Source organism: Ischnura elegans, chromosome 4, assembly GCF_921293095.1.
Source record: "Ischnura elegans chromosome 4, ioIscEleg1.1, whole genome shotgun sequence".
Lineage (NCBI taxonomy): Eukaryota > Metazoa > Arthropoda > Insecta > Odonata > Coenagrionidae > Ischnura > Ischnura elegans.
The window spans coordinates 44216819-44241364 of NC_060249.1; the positions used below are offsets into that span (position 1 = coordinate 44216819).

At 40.5% G+C, this 24546-nt stretch overlaps 1 protein-coding gene across 1 annotated transcript in view; it reads right to left on the reverse strand.

The window, feature by feature from the left end:
• LOC124157384 (tubulin beta chain-like) overlaps positions 1 to 18820 on the reverse strand; it is a 44695-nt gene extending 25875 nt beyond the window's left edge. The window contains exon 1 of the mRNA XM_046532059.1: positions 18548 to 18820. Coding sequence (XP_046388015.1) covers positions 18548 to 18604 — 57 coding nt within the window. The 5' untranslated portion in view covers positions 18605 to 18820. The remainder of the gene's footprint in view (positions 1 to 18547) is intronic.
• Between the last annotated feature and the right edge of the window lie 5726 nt (positions 18821 to 24546).

Consider the following 24546-nt stretch of genomic DNA (forward strand, 5'->3'; position numbering starts at 1 on the left):
TCAACGCTCCATAGAAATGCGAGACGTTAAGGCTAACAAGGGGAGACCGCGTACCTTGCTGCATCTTTTTCAATAAGGGCGTTAGTTAGGCTGTAATTAATTAATTTTCATGCGTTACTTTTTACAAGTTATATATATATAAATTCAAAATATCCACACTATCCTAATGGGTCGGTTGGGGTAGTGGTAGCGTGCACGATTAAAAGTAAAGATCTAACTCGAAGGACCGTGGTTCAAGACTACGTCATGGCTTTATTTTTTGTTGTCTTCATTGTGATCATACGGCATCAAGTTTTTCATTAATTATAATTGCAGCAATCATTGACATGAGACAATTTTTTAATCATCATTATGGCGTTTAGGTATTTTAGCAGTGTCTTTACAAACGCAGAGATACGATGACTACAAGGGTTGGTGTGCGCAAAAATGTTAATTTTTTCTTTGCTTATACTGACCAACTTCCACATTAAAAATGAAAACCACTCTTGCAAGAGCACATACCATTAAAGGCTCGCGGCAAGCAACAATATGCGTACAGGCATAATTAATAAGAACACAAAGCGAATATAAAATGCCATACATCTCGAACACTTGTAATTCACATTACTCCAAAGGGAAGGTTTCTCGGGTTTTCCACCGGTTGATGTCGTCCATGTCTCCCGACGTTTCGATCTGCGACTTGCTGATCATCCTCAGGGGATCTTCCGAATGCCGTTCTTCAAAAATTTTCAGTATATATACACTGAAAATTTTTGAAGAACGGCATTCGGAAGATCCCCTGAGGATGATCAGCAAGTCGCAGATCGAAACGTCGGGAGACATGGACGACATCAACCGGTGGAAAACCCGAGAAACCTTTCTGCAACTGATACGCCGGGAAAATCTAAGATCATACATACTCCAAAGGGAGTTTACTTACTCAGTACATACCTCAGTACCTTGTACTCAGTACCTACCAGTTTACCTCAGTAGCAGTGCTAAAAGAACCATTCTGAAATATAATTTCAACTAACAAATAGGATGAAATAAAAGTTGATAACCCTGGACCGGGCGCGCTGGCGTATAAAATACGTCAATCTTTGAAAACCAAGGATTTCGACATTGTACGTACATTCTGGGCTATAATGGTCTCGTGTATTCTTACAATGTACTTTGACTGCCTATATTGCGAGTTTTCAAAGTTCGAGGTATTGTAGCTAATTTTTTGGATCAGCAAGATGAACCCGTCACCAGTGGAGTACAAATTACGCCGCGCCGCGCGACCTGCCGTGTACTTTTATATCTGTATCACCTATAAATGTACTAATTTCAACAAATAAAAATTAACTTTAACGAAAATCGTTTGTTATCATATATGCACATATCATGGGCAAAGTACGCATTTTTCCCGGTCGTGTAAAAAAACAGTCGCGCCATAATTCTTTAACCAAACTACTTTCAGTTTATAAATTACGTAGGTCTACGCGGAAGATGCTATATTTTGACTCAACACACTTTCTGATGTGACTGAGGTACCCATTAAGTAAATTATTATAATATAAATATCAATTTGATCTTACAATACCTTCAAATGATCTTCAAAACAGAATATCATCGATAGGTAAAAGTCAGGAGCAGCCTTGAACCATTTATTCCGTATAGCTTGTGCTTAAGGCACGGAAATGAATATCTTCTCCAGGCTTTTGTTTCGACGTCGAGATGAAATTTGGAACAAAAAGTCATTTATAATTCTATTTTGAATTCATGTTTTCGGTACAAGACGACATTTTTAGGAAGCAAACTCCACCGATTCCCGGAAACTCTCGCCGCGCTGAAGAAGGCGACGGAATTCAGCGATACTCCACTGGTGACTACTGCCTTGTGACGTCACATCTCAATCAAGATGGAGGCACAGTGTTTCAGCGCAACATGAAATTTTCCGACTTTCAAAACGTTTTAAAGTGCATACCCCAGATGCAGAAAATAAAAGTGACTATACTAATGTTTCTTTTTTAGGCTAAACTTTCAAATTCAGCAATAAAAAAAAATTAGTGCACTTCCCTATTACCTCAAACGAGTACTTCTACCATCTCAAAGTGAGCCATGCCCTGTCGAGCAGCCAGCTGAAGTTACACCACTGACAATCTTTTACGACAACTCAGGTTTCACGGGATGATAAATTGTACCTTAGATAGGTTTATAAAAATCGAGCACAATTTATAAATGATCGACGATCGAAGAAAGTAGCATTCGCCAAGTCACAGGAAACCAGTTGCGTCACGTTATCCAATAGGTCGGCAAAATATGATCGATGTCATTCAGGACAGAGCGATCGACTTCATAGGACCCCCCACAAGGATATTATTCACAACTATGTTCGTGAATTAATGCGGCAACAGTCATGATTTAATTCGACAGCCATCCATCCCCGCAAATGAAAATTTCATGTGAAACAGCTGGGTGGAAACGGCAGATGACAGAATAAAATAAAATAACGTAACCACATGCTTAACTGACTCCGATAACAACGTTCAAGGTTTTCACCTCTTATCACCAAGCGGACTACATTATGTTTAATGAAAACACTTAAAATTTTATTCATCTATCATCAATTGGTAGAATTCTTTTAGTTCGATAACTATGATTACAACAGACCTTTTCTTCTTGACTTTAATCTCACTCACGAAAACGTTCTTAACATAATAGGATGTCACCATAGCAGTAAGTTACATGGCTTGAAGCATCCAACAGAAAATAACTTAAATCCTATACGCTACGAAAAATAGTAACTTCATTCGGTGCTTCCCGGCGATATTGCTTTGAATCTTAAAGTAAAAAATAAAAATACCACTCTAACTTAAACTGTTCCATATTACAAAATACCTTTTCATGTAAATACCTAATCTGCTTTAAGAAAAGCCAAATACTAAGTTTTAGCTATGGATTTACCCCGATTGCATTAATATCATCACAATTTCTCAATTTTGAGCACATTATTTTAGTTTGGTACATGTTATATCATCAGAACCTTATTAGTAGATGAGGTAACTAACGGCATTCCCACATTTAAAAAGCAACAATCTTCTGCAACGCCGAGCATTTGCAGCAATGTTTTACTTGTAGTGGAGATGAACTAACACTTCAGGAGCTTCAGATTAGTGGGTATCTAGTCAGGCCGATGGACTGATGATCGAATAAAAATTAATTTAGCCACTGTTATAAAGTCTGAAATCACGAAGCGTATTGAACGGGCCTCGCTCCGTTCGTCGTAACTGTTCCACAAGTCATTCCTTTCTGCCCGGAAGTAGCTCATGTAAACCATGAAATTTTAAATTCTGATATCCCCGCACCTATCATAAATCATGCCATAGAGCACCATTAAAACCGAAATTAATATCTTCAAATTATGTTCCTCGCATATTTTTAAGTTTGGGTCGATTTTTCCCACGAGATAAAATTACTATTGATTGGGCATTACACAGTTTTAAGTAAGGCATCACCTAGAATGGCTCGAATATAAAAATTTGAAAATGAAAATGTATGCGAAAAGAGAAGTCTTCAAAAAGCCTAAAGGAAAGGAGGGGCAAATGAGTTGGCCACGCCATGAGGCATTATGGCCAGCTGAAAACAATCGTTAAAAGACAGGTGGAAGGAAAGAAGGGGAAGGAATGGCCGCGAAGGAATTACATAGGACATGTAATAAAGGATATAAAAGAGGAAAAATGCGTCACTATGAAAATGCTACTAGATAGGAGAGCAGAATGGGGGGCTGCGTCAAACCTATCTTCGGATTTTTGCCTTATGATGCATTACTCAGTTTTTCAATCTGAAGGTTGCTTAAGATAGGTGTGTATCGTTCACCCTCAGACTAAGCCACAAGTGAGTGATAATCACACATTTACAAATTTTAGCTTATCAAATATTTAACCTAAGAGATATTGTATCTATTAGCATAAAATTAATGATTTATTTTGCAATGGTCGAGAGAATATTAAGATATGGAATTATATAGACCTACGAACCAAGAAAGGGCCGTGTTATGCAATCGTAAAAGTGGTAATTTTCAGCCCTGCCGCGTGAACGACGGTGAAATAAATATTAATTGTAATGAAAAAATAACTGGAATTCAACGTAGGCTTTCCGGGCCACTGCGCAGACCACACTACGCTATACAGATTCCTTTTACCTCGTGGCAATCACGCTGAGGTTCACGGTTCTAGATGGTAGGTGTCGTAAAACAATAGGAAAAAGTTAAAAAAGCAAACTAATGACGCGCAATGGAATCTGTCAGTCATATAACAAAGCGATCACCTGCAACATTCATCTCCACCAATAAGGTTAAGATATCTCTCGAATCTTCCTCTCTATCAGTTTTAATGATCGATTTTTCGTTTTTTTCCCAGCCTAACCGAAGACAGACAAAGTTAGTTCAGCATCCTAGAAATAATGCCAAGTTGCGGAACTTCAAAGAGTTCTTAACTATATTTAGACCACAAGGACATTACTCGCTTCCCGATTCAAGACTGAGCCGAGCGACACCTAAGGAGTCCAACGTTAGACTTACTCTGACGGCATTTCTTCCCCTAAATTGATTCAAAAGTCAATCACAGTTCAACCTTGGGAACAGTAGTGATAACTGTGGAATGCGATGATTATCGCCTGCTTAAAACTTTGTATGTGCCGATAAATATGTATGCACCACTAGTAATTCAAACTGGTTAGATTTTGAAAATGTAAAATGTCGGTTAGATGGGAAGACTAGCAATATTAGCGTAAGACTGAGCGATATTACAGACCTCACCCGAGAACCTACCCCGAAGCAATTGGAAGGTTGGCCTTAAACAGGCAAAAAACGAGATATATACATTTATAACCACGTTATGAGCCGATTGTCCTCATGTGAGGACGACTTCCAGCTTGCAAATTTAGGTATACGTCAGGAAACTTACTTCGGCATCCATTATCCTCTTTTAAAGGCTCTTACATCGAAGTCTCCCCTGGCTTAGTTGAGTAAGCTAAGTATGTTCTTACGCGTACGTCGGCAGACGGGTTCGTTCTAATGACCGCTCTCGCAACTAAAGAGACGGAGCTGGTTCTCAGGTCGACTGTACACGCGTTGGGGTAATTAATTGGTATGAAGGCGTGACGAAAGTTTAACCTGACGAAGAATGCGACGTATCAATTATCAACGTCAATCACAAGAACACAAATCATACCGTGTACCCTTCTTATCTTATTTCCCATAAGCTCCTCAGGAGTTTTTTTTCGCCTTGAATAAGACTTCATTTATTACAAAAATTAACTCCACTCATTTATGAAAACATTATTATTGAAAAAATATTATATTCACAAATTCAGGTTTTATTGCAAACTTACAAGATGTAGAATTATCTTAATGTGGACTGGTGTAGCTGCTTCACGCGAAAAAATACACAATAGCAACAAAATATTTTAAATGTTACCCTAAGAAATGCCAATGATAAATAATATAGGTCAATAATCATATGAACAATTTAATTATAAGTTTCATCATTGGGCGGTGGATAATACGTTAAGTTCTCAAAAACCTCAAGAGACGATTAAAAATTCGACAAGCCAGAAAAAAATAATCCAGGACGGGAAACGGCGAGTCATTTTTTCGTTTTCTCAAAATTAATGACCTATTTACTCCACTTTATTTATTACCTTACATCTTTTATAGACGAATAATGGAAATCGATCCGATAACGTGTTGATTTCAAAATATTCGTTACACAAGCTCTCGAATCCGAAAGATGAAAATTATATACCACCTCAAAGAAATAGGATCGACAGATATGATCTATTCTCTTGCAATAAAGAAACAAAACTACGAATTAAATTACCATTTAATTATGAAGAAGAAAATTAATTTGAAATAGGTACTATAGGGTATATCACTCAATATGGCCGCAGGGCACGACAAAATTTTTAAGCACAAAACTTGTGCATTAATGGTCGAGAATATCTACCATATGCGAATTTTTTCGGGTCAATATACCTAGGCTTTTCGAATGGCCTCTTCATTGATATTTTAAGGGCTTAACGTCAAAACGATAACTTTTGGGTCCCGGCATTTTCGAGGCCTTACTAAAAAGGGTCAGAAAACCTCAGAACAGTGGCGTAGCCAGGGGGGTCCCGACCCCCCCCCCCCCCCCGGACTATAAAAAAACAAAATTATTTTCCTACATAAAGGAAAACAAAATATTGAAAAATCATGAATTTACCAAATATTTCTGAACAAATGAAGTTTCTGCGATTATGAATAGTGTGAAAATTAAAACCCTCTACTTAGTACCCTGTTTTCAAAAACTCTCCCCCCTAGTTTTGGACCCCCCCCCCCCCCCGAACGAAATTCCTGGCTACGCCACTGCATCAGAAAACTACCAGAAGAGCGATTTTCGGCTACTACTCATGGGAACGTGATTAATAGAAGCAAAATGCAACTTGGAACGATGGGTCTGATATACTAAGACGACAATCAAGTTTGTTTTCATGCTACTTTGACCGGAAATTTTTCTATTATATAAATGCTCAAGAAGAATGATAATGTTAATAAAATAGCTTTTTAAGTATTTCATTTGCTAACTATTTCCATTTTCCACAATAATACGCAAGTTGGGGAATCAATGCTGTCCTCTTCATATGGTACTCGCCTTGAGCGCTTTAAAATGTATTTACACTAAGGTTTAATGCATTTTGCAACCGTATTTCTCTATTAACGGAACTGAAGTCCAGCCTAAATACCTGTTTATACGATGAATTAATACGTACGAGTTAATTTCCGACTGCATGAACGATTGTGATGGACCGGAAGGGAACATGTACAAATGCATGAATCAAATTAGAATATGTCCTGCTTTCTGTTCACCCATTCGCATAAGTTAGATGGTTACACGGTGCATTTTGGCATGCATTCACGCGTTCACGCATGAACAGGCCTTAACTTCTTACGCTGAAATGACTAGTCTAGCTCGTCATGAACTTTCGATTCCAAATCGCGCAATTACGATTGTAGCTCGTCAACACATTTTCATAATGATGGCACTATTCAGGAGAACGATATAAATATTTCGAAAGCTTAACAATTCTAAAACATCCATAATGTTGCACATAAAGAACTCATGTCATGAAATGTGATGCTCTGGAAAGACTGAAATGATTTTAAATGAGTAGCGATAGCTGTGTTCTCGATGTTCTAATGGGAAGAGGATTCGTTCGCGAACAATAAGAAATTATAATCGCAGTTTTATGTCACTGCTCTACGTTGATTATGAACTACAAAATATCATTTTATTACCTACCATTCCATTCAAAAGGATGCACAGAAAATATAAATAAAGGATGGGAGCACGTTATTCAGACAAATTGAAGCGGAAGGTGCTAACGATAAGAATTCTGGGCTGTGAAATTCCGAGGCAGCCCGGATCTACCAGAATGCGGTAATGAAAATGTGTTTGCTTCAATGCTGCGGAGGAGTAGTACCTCGAGACACTATCATATCACTTCACGGACTTGGCTTCGCTCCCACAGCCCCAGGATTACGCTCAAGGCTACCCGCTTCACGAGTTGTAGATTGGAGAACAATCCGAGCGGTGAATGGCCCCCCCTAAACACCCCCCTCAAGGTCGCCTCGATTTCAACTCCCGCACCGAGCATCGCCGCCACGAAACGAGTCCAGTCCCTCCGAAGTGCACAGCAACCCCCAAACCGGCGGCAAGAGATTCGGGTCACCGAAATATCATCCACCGAGATACACTGCCCAAGGATTTCCTTCGCCACGCCAGAAGAGCTCGAGTCGGGGGTGATGCAACCCAATGAATGCCTGCCTCGGCTTTCGCCGGAACTCGCATTAGATAGCATCATTGTCATACCCGTATTTCCTTTTACGCAGTGCTGTTTTTGGTTTAAGAAGTTACGCCCGACGATCTTTCATGATTGGTCAAGGGGTTGGGAAGACTATAAAAAAGTCGAGTGAATGTTTTGCGCCACACTCTTAGAATAAGTAAAAGACTGTTGGGGACTTAAACTGGTAGGAAACCGCGTGAGGCTGGTTGAATATAACAGGGAACCCATCTTTGAACGAGATGTTGAAGAGTTTAATTAGTGGAAAATCATTACATGAAATTCGTTAGCCGCGAAAAAAACTATAAAAGCACTGAGTGGAAACAATGAAAGTGGGAAGGCTAGGAAGTGCTACTAAAATGGTTTAAAAAATGTGAAATACACGAATAATGGAAACACAGGACAAGATACATTGAAATAAATGCACATGGCTAGCGAGTCTACACTTAGTTAGATACAACTTGTTGGTACACGATAGGTTCAATACAAGATATCCGTTAAAAGAACATCGCCCAGTAAACAATCACAATAATAAACAAATGCATCCAATATTTCCCATTAGTGTAATTTGAAACTACCTTCCATCGGCTCCCATTATCCGTTTAATGCACGATGTAAATTTTGTAATTATAGATATGAAGACATGGGCGAAAAAGAATCTTCAACGCAGTAATTTAATACTCAATCACTACTTGAATGCCACACCATCGGGATACCACTTTCTACTTCTCTTCGACGGCATTATCGTCCATGGGAACAGAGGGGCAGCTGCGTGCGAAAGTCGCCACCAACCTGATTGAAGAAATGAGAGGGGAAGTTGGAACCGCACAAGCTACGTACAAAAGCCCCGAGCCAGCTGAAAACGGTTGGCCCATATAACGGGCTTTATGAACGTAGATAATCTCACAAACACACTACCCGAGGGAAGGCATTGAAATTTTAAAACCATCGTCAAAAACCGTAGGGGAAACGTCAAGAAGTTATTCGAATGAATAAAATTTACTCGCGGGACTTAACATTCTTCGCGAATAGAAAACCGCATTAGGCGATTGTGCGCATAAAGAATAGCTACGCACGGATTATGTGCTGAGAAAATTAATGCCTAAAATATTTTTTTTCGAGAGACAGGCAACAACAAACATTTTATATATATACAAAATTTTATAACAAAAAATCACGATATAAAACATAGGCTGAAATAAAAAGCAATTTCTGTCAAACTCAAAATTAAGAATTAAATTAGAAATAGCATTTTCTCCCTAAAAACATAAACATGAGAAAGGTTTCATTCAGTCCCATTGTAAGCAGATGTGCCGTTGGGCGGCATAAGAAATCAAAAAGGATGGTTCACGATTCACTTAAATTCCACGTCATGACATTCCATACAACTAAATTAACCGAAATTTCTTTGTCTAGGCTTCAGTTATCAAGGTCTTGGTTGGATTCAATTGGTCCAATAACCGACATCTGACCAGTCGACTGGATGCGTCATAGATCAATATAAGTTGGTAACACCAAATGTAGTGACTTAAATACTCAACGATTGCGTTAGGATAGAAATGACACGAGTATGATTCCCGCTTATGACACAGGAGGAAATATCGGATCTATTCGTCGAGATGGGTAACAAAGAAATCCTTCATACCTAATAGGGGATACAAATACAAATTCCACCGAGGAAAAGTACTTTAAACCTTAAAATAAAGATCTAGTGAGCAACAAAACAATACTTGGGAACTTGGCACATAAAAAAGGCTCAATGACCAGAGATCAAACGAGGAAAAGACAAACATTTCAACCACATCAAAAATATCTCAAGTATTCTCTCCCCGCATACGTCGTTATCAATGCGTAATGGCATTTTGGAGGAGGGGTGAGGGTCTTGATAGTCGACTCGTCACGAATACGAGGCCGTACTTGACTTATGAACTGAACTTTATCATATCATGAATATCACAGATTTCTACCTGATATACCTTACATCACTTTTCGACAAAGATTAACCGGAAATGTAACATCACTAAAAGTATGCACGTTGGCGGCCAATCAACCACAAACATTTTACAACGGCTGCAGTGAAATCTAATTCAAAACAACAGTCCATTTGTCTTATTCGCCCGCTAATCAACAGAAGATGACATTGAATGGAATAATGAAGACTAATGAGTCTTATTTTGAGACCGAAAGGAGGTGCGAAGTGAAAATACTACAGGATGAATTCATAACTTCAAAACCTCTGAACCTCCGCCCTGTGAAATAATGAACTACTTTCTTCATATTTTCCCTCATAGGTGCATCTAGTCAGCACAAGGAGGTAACTTTCTAATTTGCCAAGTTTGATTTGAGTCCATTAAAAGTTTGCAAGAGGAAAATATATAATAAAACTACAGCCCCTGGTGTATCATCACTATTATCTCAAATAGAGAGCTTGCGTAGCAGGTAATAAACCAATGGGTATGTTTCCAACGAATAAACCGGCCAGAGAATAATTGCCGGTGACAATTATGCATCGTAATTGAAGTCGGTTCGGGGTCAGCCGAACTGGAATCACTAATTACCCCCCACTGACTAAACCAAAATATGGGGATGAAATATTATCGTTTATGCTAGACTAAACCAAAATATGGGGATGAAATATTATCGCTTATGCTACTTTCAATTACGCTTCTATTTCCTATGACTTGGCATTCCATAAAACTAAACTGGTCTCAATGTTTAAATGAAACCATAATTTAGCTTCAATACAAGATAGCTATTAAGAGAACATCGTCCATAAAAAACCATAGTATTAAATAAATCTATCCAATATTTCCAAGACAATTACATAGAGGAATAAAAAATACCTTCCTATAGCACCCATTATCCGTTCGAGTCACGATGTAAATGTTGTAAAATTGGATATGAAAACATGAGCGAAAAATAATAATCTTCAATGCAGTAATTTTACACAGTTGACTTGAGCAACTCACCAACGCAATCATGGGAATATCACTTCTTGAAGAATAATACACCATCGAAATAATTGGTTGCCTCCGCGTCGCGCTTCGCTATCAGATTTAAGAATTCTAAGAATAATGGACAAACAGCCGTCAAAATACCAATGAAATTTTCCGGTAGCAAGCCCACCAAGGGGGGTGAGGGGGAAACGCGAACCACTTCGATGAAATCCTGTCTCCGACTTTCGTCAAGTTCTCGGCAGCGTTCTTTTCATTCAACGAAAAACATTTCCATTTAACGCATTCATGATATAAAGAGATTTCAGGGTGTGACGTATACATCTACAGAATACCCTGCGAGCCACCTCTAGGGTGTTTGGCAGGGGGTGAAAAATCACCGACATGCAGCATGCAACAAGGATATTCACTCTATACGGACGCGAAAAAAAGCAATAGCAAGGATTATATTTCGCCAGTACCTTCCTGTCAATAATAGCAAACAACATATTGCATTAATATTTTAACCATTTTTCAAAAATTGCAATTGAGGCCCACGATTAGTCTTGATGCATATATTGATACACTTAAAAAGTGATCAAACTTATGACATGGTAATATAATCCTATAAGTTAAAAAATAAAACAGTTGCAGTGAAAGTGACAGTCGCATTCATTTATGTAGACTTTAAGTATGAAATTTCAACAAGTAAATACTAAAGCGATGTAGCAATATTTAGCTTCACTGTCATTACCAAACCGCAGAATAACTTACACGTCTCCTGCCTCAAAAAATTGGAATTTTAATTTACACTGCAATAAGATATGCATAATATTTAAGTTATTCTCAGGTACTTTTTTATACAGCATGAATTAGAACAGTTAAATTGTTGCCATTAAACCCGCAAGCTATATTGAATTTGCGGACAACATGAATGCAGAAATCAACGCGCCTTCAAAACCAAGAATGTAAATTGGCCACCAAAGTTGAGGAAATCACCTCCGCCATAATTTATTCTGGAGAGGTGGGTCCACATCGATGAGGCTGTTTCTTCACCTTGACGTTATTGGTACTTTTAAAATTGGGGAATCAATGTCGATACGCTTTAGTAAATCCATTCCTCGTTCTCCACAGCCATCAATAATCTGCAAAATTCCATCGGGAAAACAGGACCAACATATATAATGGTTCGATCAATTATTTCTCTTATTTCGACTTCACGAAAAAATTCGACAGGTCGACACGCTCATCTAATTTTGATGGTCGCAAAGCTATAAAAGCTACTAACCGCGAAAGAAAAAAAATTAACGACAGCTAGCACTAACTCATACGATCACACCCATTCTTCGAAAGATTGAGTAAACACGAGGATATGTTCCGACTAAAACTGCATTCATAAATGCGGGAGATTTTCTGAGCCAACACAAATATCGACAGTTCAGAAAGCACGCTCCATATGATTAAAAATATTTTTAATCATCATGAGCCGCGAAAGCTTCAATCAAGAAACGCTCTATATGCCCAATCAGTTTACAGGTATTATTATCGATCAAGACGATTGTGTCAGATGGCAACTACTTACAAAGAAAAATTACGTAGGCATCACCTAAGGTTAATCACGAAATGCCACTTAAGAGGAATAATAGTTATTTTTGACAGACGAGGAAAAACATTTTAGAATAGAAATTGTCTAAAAATTAAGTAGAAATTAATTAATACCAAAATTTAAAAAATCTGTCCATACTGCATAAATTAAAAAATTACTAAAATCAACTATTTCGGATCTTAACACGTGATTAAGTTTATCGACCCCCAATGGTAGCTTCTTACGAGGGAACCAAACTTTCGAATGAAAAGTTTATTTCCATCAATTAAGATCCTTGGAACCAACTAAGAACACCAAAATTAATTAAGCGAAAGAGCAAAGCTACATACAGCAAGAGAGTTCTGCTCGAACTCATGATGCCATCAATTATGGCAGTGAGATTTTTAGTACACCAGGAGAATAACGAAAACTGAATTATTCCTTGCACTCGAATGAAGTTGAGAGCGATACATTCAACACGAAGAGGAAAATTCACATTAAGGTGCACGTTATACTTCGCCTTCATTAGGAAATCATTACAGATACTACTTACCTGTAAAATAACTAGGGGGAGAGATTATAAAGATCCTCCCAATTAATAAAGGAAATATTTTACTCTGTTTGCATTGTCAAATGGCGAGGATGATACAATACAACATGAAATCAACGAGTTAAGAGAATGGATTAAATAGAATTCTAACGCAGGCACGCGAGTCCGCTTACCCCACCTATGCACCTGTCCGGATGTAGTGAAAAATATATAGCGTGAAAATAGTTTCGGAGAATCCGGCTCCGCGGATATCCTATGAATAGTCTTCCACCAGACCCCGCCCACTGTCCGAGTTCCCTGCACACACTGAGCGGAAATCCAATTTTCACAATCAGATGTCCCGCTACTATGGTATTCGTAGGCTTACCACGGGGAGTTTGCCGAAGCATTTGAATGGGGGTTCATCGAACTCTCATCCAAGACGAATATTCAATTAACGCCATTCTGGATTCGCATGTTATCAGAGGGTTCGTTGTCTCGTCACTCAGGGTTTGTGGCGACGAAATGAACTGGCGGAGCGAACTTCAGTGACAAATCTCAATAAAATTCACATTAATTTCCAGAAGAAAATTTTCCACCAGAACGAGAGTCGAACTACGGCCCAGCGTAGGCACCAACGTCACGGATGGAGCCTCGATAAAAGCACCAAGAAAACGGAATGTATTACTTAAAGAGGTCATCAGATCGTCGTTTATGTTTCATTATACATATAAATAAAAATAAGATACATTTTAGAAAATTGTAGCCTAGAAATTAAAGAGATATTTATTAACTAATTACAAGGAAAGTTTGAAAACTGAATAATAGAAATGGAAAACCGCGAGAATACAACGATATATTTGGATTTATTGCCCCTATGGTTAAACGGCGTTCCTCATATGGTATTAATTTAAGTAATACACCTTCAGACTGTACGACAAGATGATAGGTTTTTAATATCTAAAAGCCGCAGATTTGTAATGGAATGCGCTCCATAGCCACCAAACACGACCAGGGGCGGATCCAGAGAGGGGCTATAACCGTAGGGGGGCATGTAATCCCCCAGACGCTTAAAAAACAGACAAGATTTTTAATACGGTTATCATTACATTAGTTTAATTTTGTGTATTACGGAGCCTCAATCATTTAATTAAATATTAATAAATTTCAAAATAAAGAGAATATTTTCTACAATAATAGGGTGGTTTCCTATTATTTTTTAATGCCTAAATCGAAAGATGATTACTCCTGGAGTACGTATTTCATGCTCTTAGATTTTCGAATGACAATATCTATTTTTCGCGATTAAACGAAAAGTGAAAAATTTCAAGCGCGCGAAAACGCGACGGCTAAGTAGGAATGACGGGAAAAGTCCGTGTGACGTATTTCTGATTCAAGCTGTCTGCGTGTTGAGGTGACCTTGGGGCTTGAGCGCTGATACGACGCAGGCTGCTAGCAGGTAGCTGAGTACCCTGCTAGCAGGTAGCGCTTGACTTAAATAAGGATTATTATTCCCTATAATTCCGCCCCTGACTATAACTCCAATAAAATGGTAATTCTGTTCAGACCCCCCCTACTACTGGGAGATTACCCCCAAAGACTATCACCTAGCCGCCCCTTGTCCCTATCCTGGATCCGGCACTGAACACGACGTTAGTGTAGCTAAAAAAGGACGAGCGCGTATCCACCACAATGGTGTCTTGATAAAGAAGTGTCAACCTCATACGTTTCGCGCAGGGTGTCCTTATAAGGCGTAGCATTGAAAAAAAAGTTTGATTGAACTCCCATACACTTTTTTTTCAATCTTTTGTAACACTTTCGCACGAGATGCCTTATTTACCACTAAAAATAAGGATAAGCGTCAGAATCCCCAGGAATTTCGGACACTTGAGAGTCTTCTGTGACAGCTGGCAATCTGAGAACACCGTACCTGCCGCGAAAATCCATGTCAGCACCTTATTGGAGCAGACAAGGGGGGCGGTAGAGTCGGCCAACTTGAAAATTGCGAAGTCGCGCGCCACGGGCGGTGGCGGAAATGATAAAGACTGAGTATATCGATATTTACTCCTCGTCGGATTGAAGAGGGGAGGGAAGCCTGGAGGATATTTATTGGATTGGCCCCGATGAATTCACTACATGGCCGCCATTCAAACGCTTTCCGCGAACCACTCACCCTCGCAGACAAGCCGGCATAAAAGAGATAAGACAACAAAAGCATAATGCAATATGGCATGCGCTAGCACGGTAGATATGATCGTGCGGTAGGTGTACGCTATGCATGCCTTACATTGGAGCGAATCGGTCGAATGCATTTGGGCGGGGCCAAAACAAGACGTTACACATGTAGTGGACTTTGGAATAAGAAAAATTTCAACTCGATTTCAAACCATTTATTTAAGCGAATAAATGCCTTCAAACAATGCAGAGTCTAATTCAATGTATTAAGTAACGCAAACTGGAATTACGAGCACGTTAAGGAACTGAAAAGAAATTAAATTTTAAAAAAACAAGCATTTCAGCAAGAAGTAATGTAAAACTTGTCGCCGAAAATTAAGTTATTAACCAAACCTCTAAATGAAGCCTTTCTTTTAGAGTTTCAGTCCCCAGCCTTTTTAGGATATGTAAGGGTAAAGCTCCCAAACTAACCCACATGCATGTGAAATCCACTCTTGCAAGACTTCACCTATCGATCCCGGGACTTGCGTCAAAAGTCATGTCTTACCAAAAGGCTAACACGACACCCCAAATGACAGTCCACTTGACGTACAGTACGTTCCATGAAAACTTACGACGGCTATTGAGTGGCATAAAAAAGCTAGCTTTTAGGAGATTTGAATGGAGAGCAACGTAAAATTAATCTTTCGATATCCGACTGTCGCTTGTCGATAACGAACAGTACGTTGAGTCTTATTGTATTAGTAAGGAAGAAGTCACTTTATTTATTTATTTATTTATTTATCACAACCCCCGTAAACAGCACATAACGGCCTTTTACAACGAGGGATATTAACAGAGTACAACACAAACATCCATGCCCTGGAGAGGGATCACCTACCCAGGCGGGATTCGAACCCGCGACCTACGGTTTGGCAGGCGAGGACTTTACCCCGCCGCCACCGAGAAATTACATGCTGCCATTTTTTAAACAAAAATGAGACGCCGACTGTCACATTCATAATCCAATCTCTCTGATTACTATCCTACTACCGAATTGTGCAACCGAAATTATGAATGGGAAGTGGAACCCACCCAACGAAACTTACAGCCACTGCCAAGAGGACGTCATCTTGATTTCGACATACTCGAGGGGAGCGGACAACTGCCCGAGTAATCACTTACAAAGGCTATTGTGCATCAATTCCTTCCTCTGAGGTCTCCCATAATCACCACAAACGGATACAAGGAGGGAGTGGCGTAGCCAGGAGGTGGCGCGTCCCCCTCCCCAAACCAGTTAATTTTAGCAGAAAAATATTAACCTATAAAACAAATTTTATATACGCCACCAATACTAGGAAGTTTAAGCGCCGAAATAGCATAAAATGTAATTTCCATGTATAAACATGGTCACATGTTCCCCAGAGGAGGGCTTCCCCCCTTAAACATATCGTCCTGGCTACGTCCATACACTGTGGTACATAAAAAATTAGTAGCCACTTTGGATACTTATTGGGAGCGGAATCTACTAAATAAGTTCGGCAGCGAGACATAGAAGTAGTGTTGAATCGCGTGGAAAATCAAAAGGAAAAACAACGGTTGCCAAAGCCGAACGAGGAAACAGCACCCCCCACCGCTCGACATAACCCATGCCGGGATTCTCGTCATCCGCGAAGTTTGCGCGGTTTTAGCGAGAGGCGCGAAAAAGTTTTCCCCTAGCACACGAAAGGCAGGCATTTATGCATACATAAAATTTTGGGGGAAATCAACAGCTGCCCAGCACGAGGAATGACCCTGAGGAACACGTTCAATATCCGTTTCAGCCAGGCTCTCTGGGGTTCTGCACCTGACATGAAACTCGACCCGCTTGTTCCGCCACGGAGGAGTGGGAGCACAGAGGAATCCAAAACATGCTAAGAAAAAAAATTAACATGAAGTGGGGAAATGGTCGGTTCCCTTCCAGCGCACTTTCCAAAACATTAAAAATAAATTTTATCATTCAATGCACGGGTAAACGTGAATGACTCCCACCTCAGCTCCTACATCGAATACAATTCCATTACATTCCATTACAGCGAATACAATTTAACATAAAATAATGAATCAAAGTTGCTATAGGTAAATCATTTAACCGGAGGGGCAGGATAGCTTTGAACGGGCTTCGTTTTTTTCCATTTTCGCCATGGCGTCCTTCTGATAAGAAGGGGAAGTAAATCATCTCTTAAGACTGCCTAAGAACTCCCATGGAGACACACAGGGCGAAAACGGTTACCCAAACCGCCCTCCGTGAAGGCCTACTTACACGATACATTAACTTGCACGAGTTTATGCTCTGTATTAATGGAAAGTTTTGACGGTACTTATGATTTCTCGAACCTGAATAACCCTCAGTGACACAGGGAGATCCGCGGGGCCCTCCCCAGAAAATTTTGTTTAAATTAGCCCCTGAAAACAACATTTTAAGTGCTATCCAAGACTAAAATTTATTTGAACCATTTGTTTTCATTGTTACTAGAATATACAGATTTCGTTCTTTACATTGACAAATCACCGTTTAAGTTGCGGGGAGGACTCTCCCTTCCCCCCCCCCCCTCAAAAATCCGCCCATCGACGGCAATCACCCATACGTATATTTTAGCAAGGAATTGAAGAAATGCACTATTAATAATACAGATCCAATGACATCGAAAAAAAGTCCATTATTTAGACAATGAGCACCGAGATTGAAACCGTAGGAGTAGCAGCGTAGTGCCTCTACCCCCCCCCCCCCCCCCCCCCAAACCCCTTTTTTACCGTAGACCACCAGCGGCTCTGACTCAACCAGGGTGGGCATGACAAAACTTGTCCGAACCCCTTGGAGTAAATTTTCTGGCGCCAAAAAACATCTCTACGATGAAGGTCAAAGGGTTAAGCTGATCCGAAACGTCGCATTAGTTGAGTCACAACGGTCTTTTATTTCAATACCGTGGACAGTCTTGAGCGAGTGCATTCCGAAAATAATAAAACGCGAAGCACGGCTTAAATTTTGTAGTATTCAACTCAAAATCGGTAAGCATATGCTACGGGTTTTTACAGGTCCTTCAATCTCGAAGAACCTTTCCGAGAGATCATTAACCATTCATTCAATCACTTTGAGGGGGAAGAAAACTACTGCACCACGAGAAAACTGGGTTAAAACATTAAGTTAACCTTCGAATATTCCACGAAGGGATCGCAAAATCTTTTTAACCACTACCAGAATGCGAACGGGGTAGTCTTCTCCACCCCTCACCTGAACCCAAAGTATTCGATTGATTAGCAAAAAGCCAAATAAAAAAACACTGGCACTCAAATGCCAAAAGACACCTCTGGCGCCAAAATTTACCGCTTCCCGTCACCAAAAAACGGGACCGCACCACGAGATTAAAAAAAGATTCCCACATCGAGCGACCGGCGTTTCCCGTACTGCCGCGACGCAGGACAAACGAGACAAAAATACCGCTAAAATAAATTTCTCTCCCTTACCTTTGAACCAATTTGGTTTCCGCACTGCCCAACTTGCACGTGAAGTATTTCCCTCATCTTGGTTTAGGTATCACTCTCGTGGCACACACCGTTGACAAAAAATTCGGACTTTCCTATGAGAGCACGTTGTTCCAAAGCTTTCCCGCTCCCAGATGAACTAGCAATGGACGTTATCCTTGCGGGAGATGACGCAGGGAGAACCGAGGAACGGAGGGGAAGAGCCTATAGTCACTGGCCGACGGAGAAGAAACACTTCGGCGGCGGTGCGAGTCTGTCTGCTTTGCTGCCAGCTACGACGTTGGTTCTCGCGGTGCGGAAAGGGGAGGGAGGTGAGGAGAGAGGGAAGGAGGGTGTGTAAAAAAAGAATGGAGAAGGAAGAGTAGACGAAAACTCTCCTTCTCCTCTTTCTCTTTCCCCCTTATCTGTCTGTGACCGTGGAGAATCAGAAGCCAAAGGGAAGGGAGGGCAAGACCGTTTGGGGAAAGGGGGTTCATGGAGTGGACAGGACGGGAGTGGGGAAGAAGGGAAAGTGGTTAAAAAGAGGGTGATAAAGGTGGAAGAGGGTAACGAGGAGGGGATGGGAACAAGTAGGGCGTGATTTGAGGGGGGGGGAAGAGGGGAACTATGAGGAAGAGAATAAATAGTCAACTGCGCGAAGCGGCATCGCGGCATGGTCCGACAAAATAGTGGTTTTTTTACTTGGGGTGTAATCTCCGGGGAGACAGGACTGGTGTAGATGGTGTCACTGGTATAAGGAGGACCCTCTTGTGCCAGCGAAGACGCATCCTATGTTTGCATCAATTGACAGAAAGGAAAAGTATTCTACTGCGGTTTTAATTTCTAATCTGGTCGGTAGTTACTGAGATATTGACGTCAAACACTAAATTACTTACCCTTCAAGACTACAGGTAATTATAGGCGGGTCTAGAGGGTCGAACCTCCCACGAAAGTATTGGTAAATACAGTACCTATTTGTAGGCGGATTTGGGGGGGGGCACGTGCCCCCCCCCCCCAGATACTCAAAAATAGACAAGATTTTTAATACGGTTATCATTACGTTCGTTTTGTGTTTTATTGCGGGGGCTCAACACGATCATTTGCCTGTCAGATCTTTGTGCCCCCCTCAGAAAAAATGCTAGATCCGCCGTTGATCTAGGGTGAAACAGGACTGGTGTTAGGGGTGTCACATTGATTTCGGAAGGGGCCCTCATGGGCCTGTGAAGGCGCAGTGGAATTGGCTGAGTATCCAAATGTTCCAGCACAGTAGCCAACCTGCATTATGTTGAAATAGATGCATCATTTTCATCAGCAATGCTTGAAAAGTTTGCTACAACAAATTGTGGCAGATATCATAAGCATAGCATAACGCGCTCAGCGTACGCACATCGTATACTTGCATCAATAATCAGGAAAGAAAATTAATTAACTGCCGTTTTAAACTAGAGTGTAGGCGGTAGTTACTGAAATATCGAAGTGGTATTTATGAGTGGGTCTACAGGGTGAACCCCCCATGAAATTCTTGGGATATACTGTATTCCACGTACTCCTCCAACTGAAAACTCGAGTAACACCTCAACAAATGAACCCCTAATGAAATATTTTATCTCACCCATTCAAATTATAAGCAACTGATAATAGTTAACGCGATGGGCATTTCCAATGTAGTTCGGTGCAGCTGATGACTAGTCGACTTCCAAGAGAGGTAATATGAGTGGACAAGAAACACAACCGAAGACCTTTGACTTCTCGTTGTCGATGTGACGACCATAATAATAATGAGCCAAATTCGCGGAGTAGTATATATCTATTGCCACGGTGAATTTTCAAGTTCCGTCGTGATATTTTTTCATTGGAAATTGATTTGGAAAAAAACGACAAATTATAAAACAACGAAAATCAAGGAATTTCGTAGCCAGAAATGCTTTTTCGCATTGGTAAATTCTCAAAAGTAATATCTGATTCGTCCATTTCGAAGGAGGTTTTCCACCTGCAATGAGGGCGTCTTATCTATGAGTTGTCACGTAATGGTGCTTCATCTTAACGTTGCCCTTGGCCTCACAATCAGTTGCCGCTCGTGAATTTAAGAATTCAGGGGTGTATAAAGGCCGTTTTAAACGGTACACGGAATTGCGCAATCTGACGTACGCGCGAAGGCGCAATCAAAATTGCGTCGTGTAAAGCGGTGAACTGCTGGAACACATGCGAGAATGCGTGGATGCGAGACGTCAAAATAGCCCCTGTTCTAATTTCGTTCATGCATTCGCGCAATTCCGCGCCACTTTATAAATTAATGCAGCTCTAACCTGCCCAGATTCCGTGCCCCGTGTAAAACGGCCTTAAGAGTAGTCTGAAGTCTCAAGTGCTTCAAATCAGATTTAATGTTTGTCCCATTCAAATAGTAAAAACAATGGAAAAAGGTAATATTTGACGGCGTAGGTGACGGGGGTGGTTCGCTGCTTACCCTTGGTAAAGCCTGAATCACGCGATCAATTTTTCCGCCCCTAAGAATGATAGCTCCAGCGATAAGTTTTCAGGGACCAAAAGAGTGATCGATCGATCCGTCATTTACCACCATCCGTTTTTCCATCGCTTATTCCGTCACTTTGCGTATTAACATTTATCATTCAATTAAAAGCCAAGTCTAGCATTACAATTGCTATTAGCGGCCGTGCGTTATGATTGGCTAAAGGACGGTGCCAGCGACGGAAAAAGGGACGTTCTAAGTGATGGAAAAAGGGATGTGATTTACATTCCTCGTGCCATCGCAGAAAATGATCGCGTGCAACGGTCATTTTTCGGTCATCATTGAAGCTATAGCAGAAATATCCCTCGAAAGGGATGGAAAAGTGATCGCGTGATTCAGACTTAAGCAAAAACTGGAAAAATGCGTGACGGCAATTTTTTTCCCCTCGGGTGGTTCCAGGGTCGCGCCCGGGAGGTTCTACATGGAAAAGTGTGCCATAGGGGTCTACGTGGGAGTTGGGAGTACCTCCCTTGAGAAGCGAAGATTCCGAGGGGTAACCACTTACCAAGTGAACATCAAGACCAGTCCAACCTCTTGCCCTCGGCCGCATCGTTCATCCCTTAATGAAGCTGGATGACTAACAATTATCTTCACAACGACCCATTATTCTCACAATTTCTTGAATAAAAAATTTTGGTGGTGAGTTCATAGTGAAAATGCCCTTATTCTCACGCATTGTGATTGGCGGCGAAAGACGAAGTTCCTACCGCCTTTACGAAAAGGAGTGATAGAAAGTTGGCTCAACATTTCTTACTGCTACTATATACATATAATCACCATACGTACTAACGTCAACACCCCTAGTCTCCCCCTGATGGCATCAAAAACTCATCGAGTGAGCGCGAACTTTTGCAATTACTTCGTATAATCGTATAAAAGACAATACTTACGCCAAAAATTCATTTTCTCATTCATATTTCGAAGTTACGAGTTAAACTTTTTACCCGATGATTAATCGCATAAAACTTGCTGACGATTTCCATATGGAAAAATGGATTACAATTCAAGGAATGATAAAGGATTAAAATTTTATCTTTCATCAATATTTCCTGAAATTAGCAAGAAACAGACTCAACCCAACATTTAAGCTCCAGGCTATAAATATTGCTCCACAGATAAAGCAATCAGAATAAAGCCACGGAGAACATCTAGACTTGTGTCACTTCATTTTTTACCTCTTGATTTAGTTTTCTGTTGAAAAGGTAATTTTTGTAGGACCCATTGAGGAGGTAATGTGTAAATATCTGGGCCTTTATCATCCGTATAAATTATTATGTTAGACTTGCGTCACTTAATTTTTTGCTGGAACCTCTTGATTTAGTTTTCCGCTGAAAATGTATTTGATGCACAAAGGTTAAGAAAAGACTTCGCTGTTTCACAAAATAAAATATATTTGCGACCTGTATCGAAACCGGTCGCAAATATATTTTATTTTGTGAAACAGCGAAGTCTTTTCTTAACCTTTGTGCATCATGAAGGAGTTTCACCATGTTACGCCAACCACCATCGCATTGAAAATGTATTTTTTAACAAATATCCAGGAGGCTAGTCATAGTTCCCAGAAAACTCTATTCCTTACAATAAGAGATCCATAAAATACAATAGTAACAAAGTGTATACAGGTAATAGATGGCCACGTATGCAATTGCTTATCGACATACCTCTTCAATAAAGTGGCGATAAGGTGGCAAGCCGATAAATTTCACTTTCAAGCTTCACATCAAATGGGATGAGGGATCAGAATACAACGTAAAACTGATTGGTGTAAGAGAGATAAAGGTCCCGATGATTACTATATGCGATAATCACTAACGGCAAGAAATTATCACGATGCTCTCTCCGATATTGGATCGACTATGTTTCCACGTGAAGGAACGGTGACACGTCGACTTAAGTTGGCACCCCACTTCGGAATGCACGTAGTCACAAATTTTCTACGGCGGGGAGCTTGGGTCGTTTGCCGGTTGCGTTCTTGAAAATACCGTATGATTCATTAAATCGGCTTTATACTTCGTTTGCATAATGCTGAAAGTAAAATCTATCGTTGGTAAGGGGGCACCCATTAATTACGTGAGGCGTTTAGGGGGCAGAGGGGGTCAAGCCGATTCTCACCCAATCTCGTATGGAGGAGGGTCCTGGCAAGTATCACCGAATTTTTTTCCGCAAGAAACAGTGTAAAATGTTATTCCAGACTACAGTCTTAGTAATTTTAAATGCTAGTCTTAACTAATCTTGGATAAAAATAACTAAACAAATTGTTTTTTTTTTATAAATCCAACGCAATGAAACATGTATTAACGTATACACATTGAAAATACGCATTTTGAACATATCGCGTGAGATAAGAGGGAGGGGGTCGAGCCAAATCTCACGATATCTCACTAAGAGGGAATTTGGGGGGGGGGGTACAAAATCGCCAAAATCACCTCACGTAATTCATGGACGCCCCCTATTTGGCAGATATTATGAAATATAACTATAGCGAAAAATGGAATGCTTGAGAATGAGGATAGACGCCCCTGGGTTAGTGGACTCCTCTGCATATGCATAGCGTGTAGTCGCCTCAAGGGAAAAATTCGAGGGAGGGGACTGAAGTTCCCTAAGCCTCCCCCTGGCTACGTGCCTGCACTTCGGAATGCACCGCATCCCCTCAGCAGCAAGGTGTCAGCGAGTCGTACGGAAAGGACGGGCGTGGAGGTGGCATAGGTACTCTGACAGCCTGATGAGGGAACACCCGCTTAATCAGCGTCAGAGGAACTTGCTAGTAGATGATAGACATGAACAAATTCACAGGCGATGATCGGTTTTCTTAGGAGAATTTTTAAGTGGGTTATATGTTGGGAAGGAGGGAGGGCCAAGATCAATCCAAGATTAGATAAATCTAAGGAAATTTTGAATTTGGATGCAAATGATATTTTTTGCTGAAAATAAACTTATAAAAAAGCAATAAAGAAGTAAGTAACTACCAGTAGCTGTAGTTAATGTTTTTCATGTGCACCCCGCTTACTAATTTGGTGCAATTCCCGACGTTTCGCGACCGTTGCTGTGGTCACTTTTCTCATACACACCTACCTTTTATGAAAGAGGAAAGATTTCTTCTAAAAGAGTGAGCGGAAACGATCACGAAATTAACTAACTCCATAATTTCTGTATTATTACTCCCTTAATGCACAATTAAGTCGAGCAACATACCGAATCAGTACGCAGGGTGCACCCGAAAAATTACAACAGCCGCTGTAAACACGCGCGACAGATTAGTCGCAGACAGATACGACTGCCTTGCCCAGTGGGTACACATCCGGCATTGTCTTTTTGGAAAGGAAAGGGGAGATAGCCTAGATGACCGTCCCTACGAACCCCTACTACATGATCTGCGTCTATTTTCGTTCGATGTATTCCAGTCGAAACAAACCGAAAATGTATTTTCCAGAAATTATATCATTCAAACTGGATCAATGGATGACTCTTTGTAATG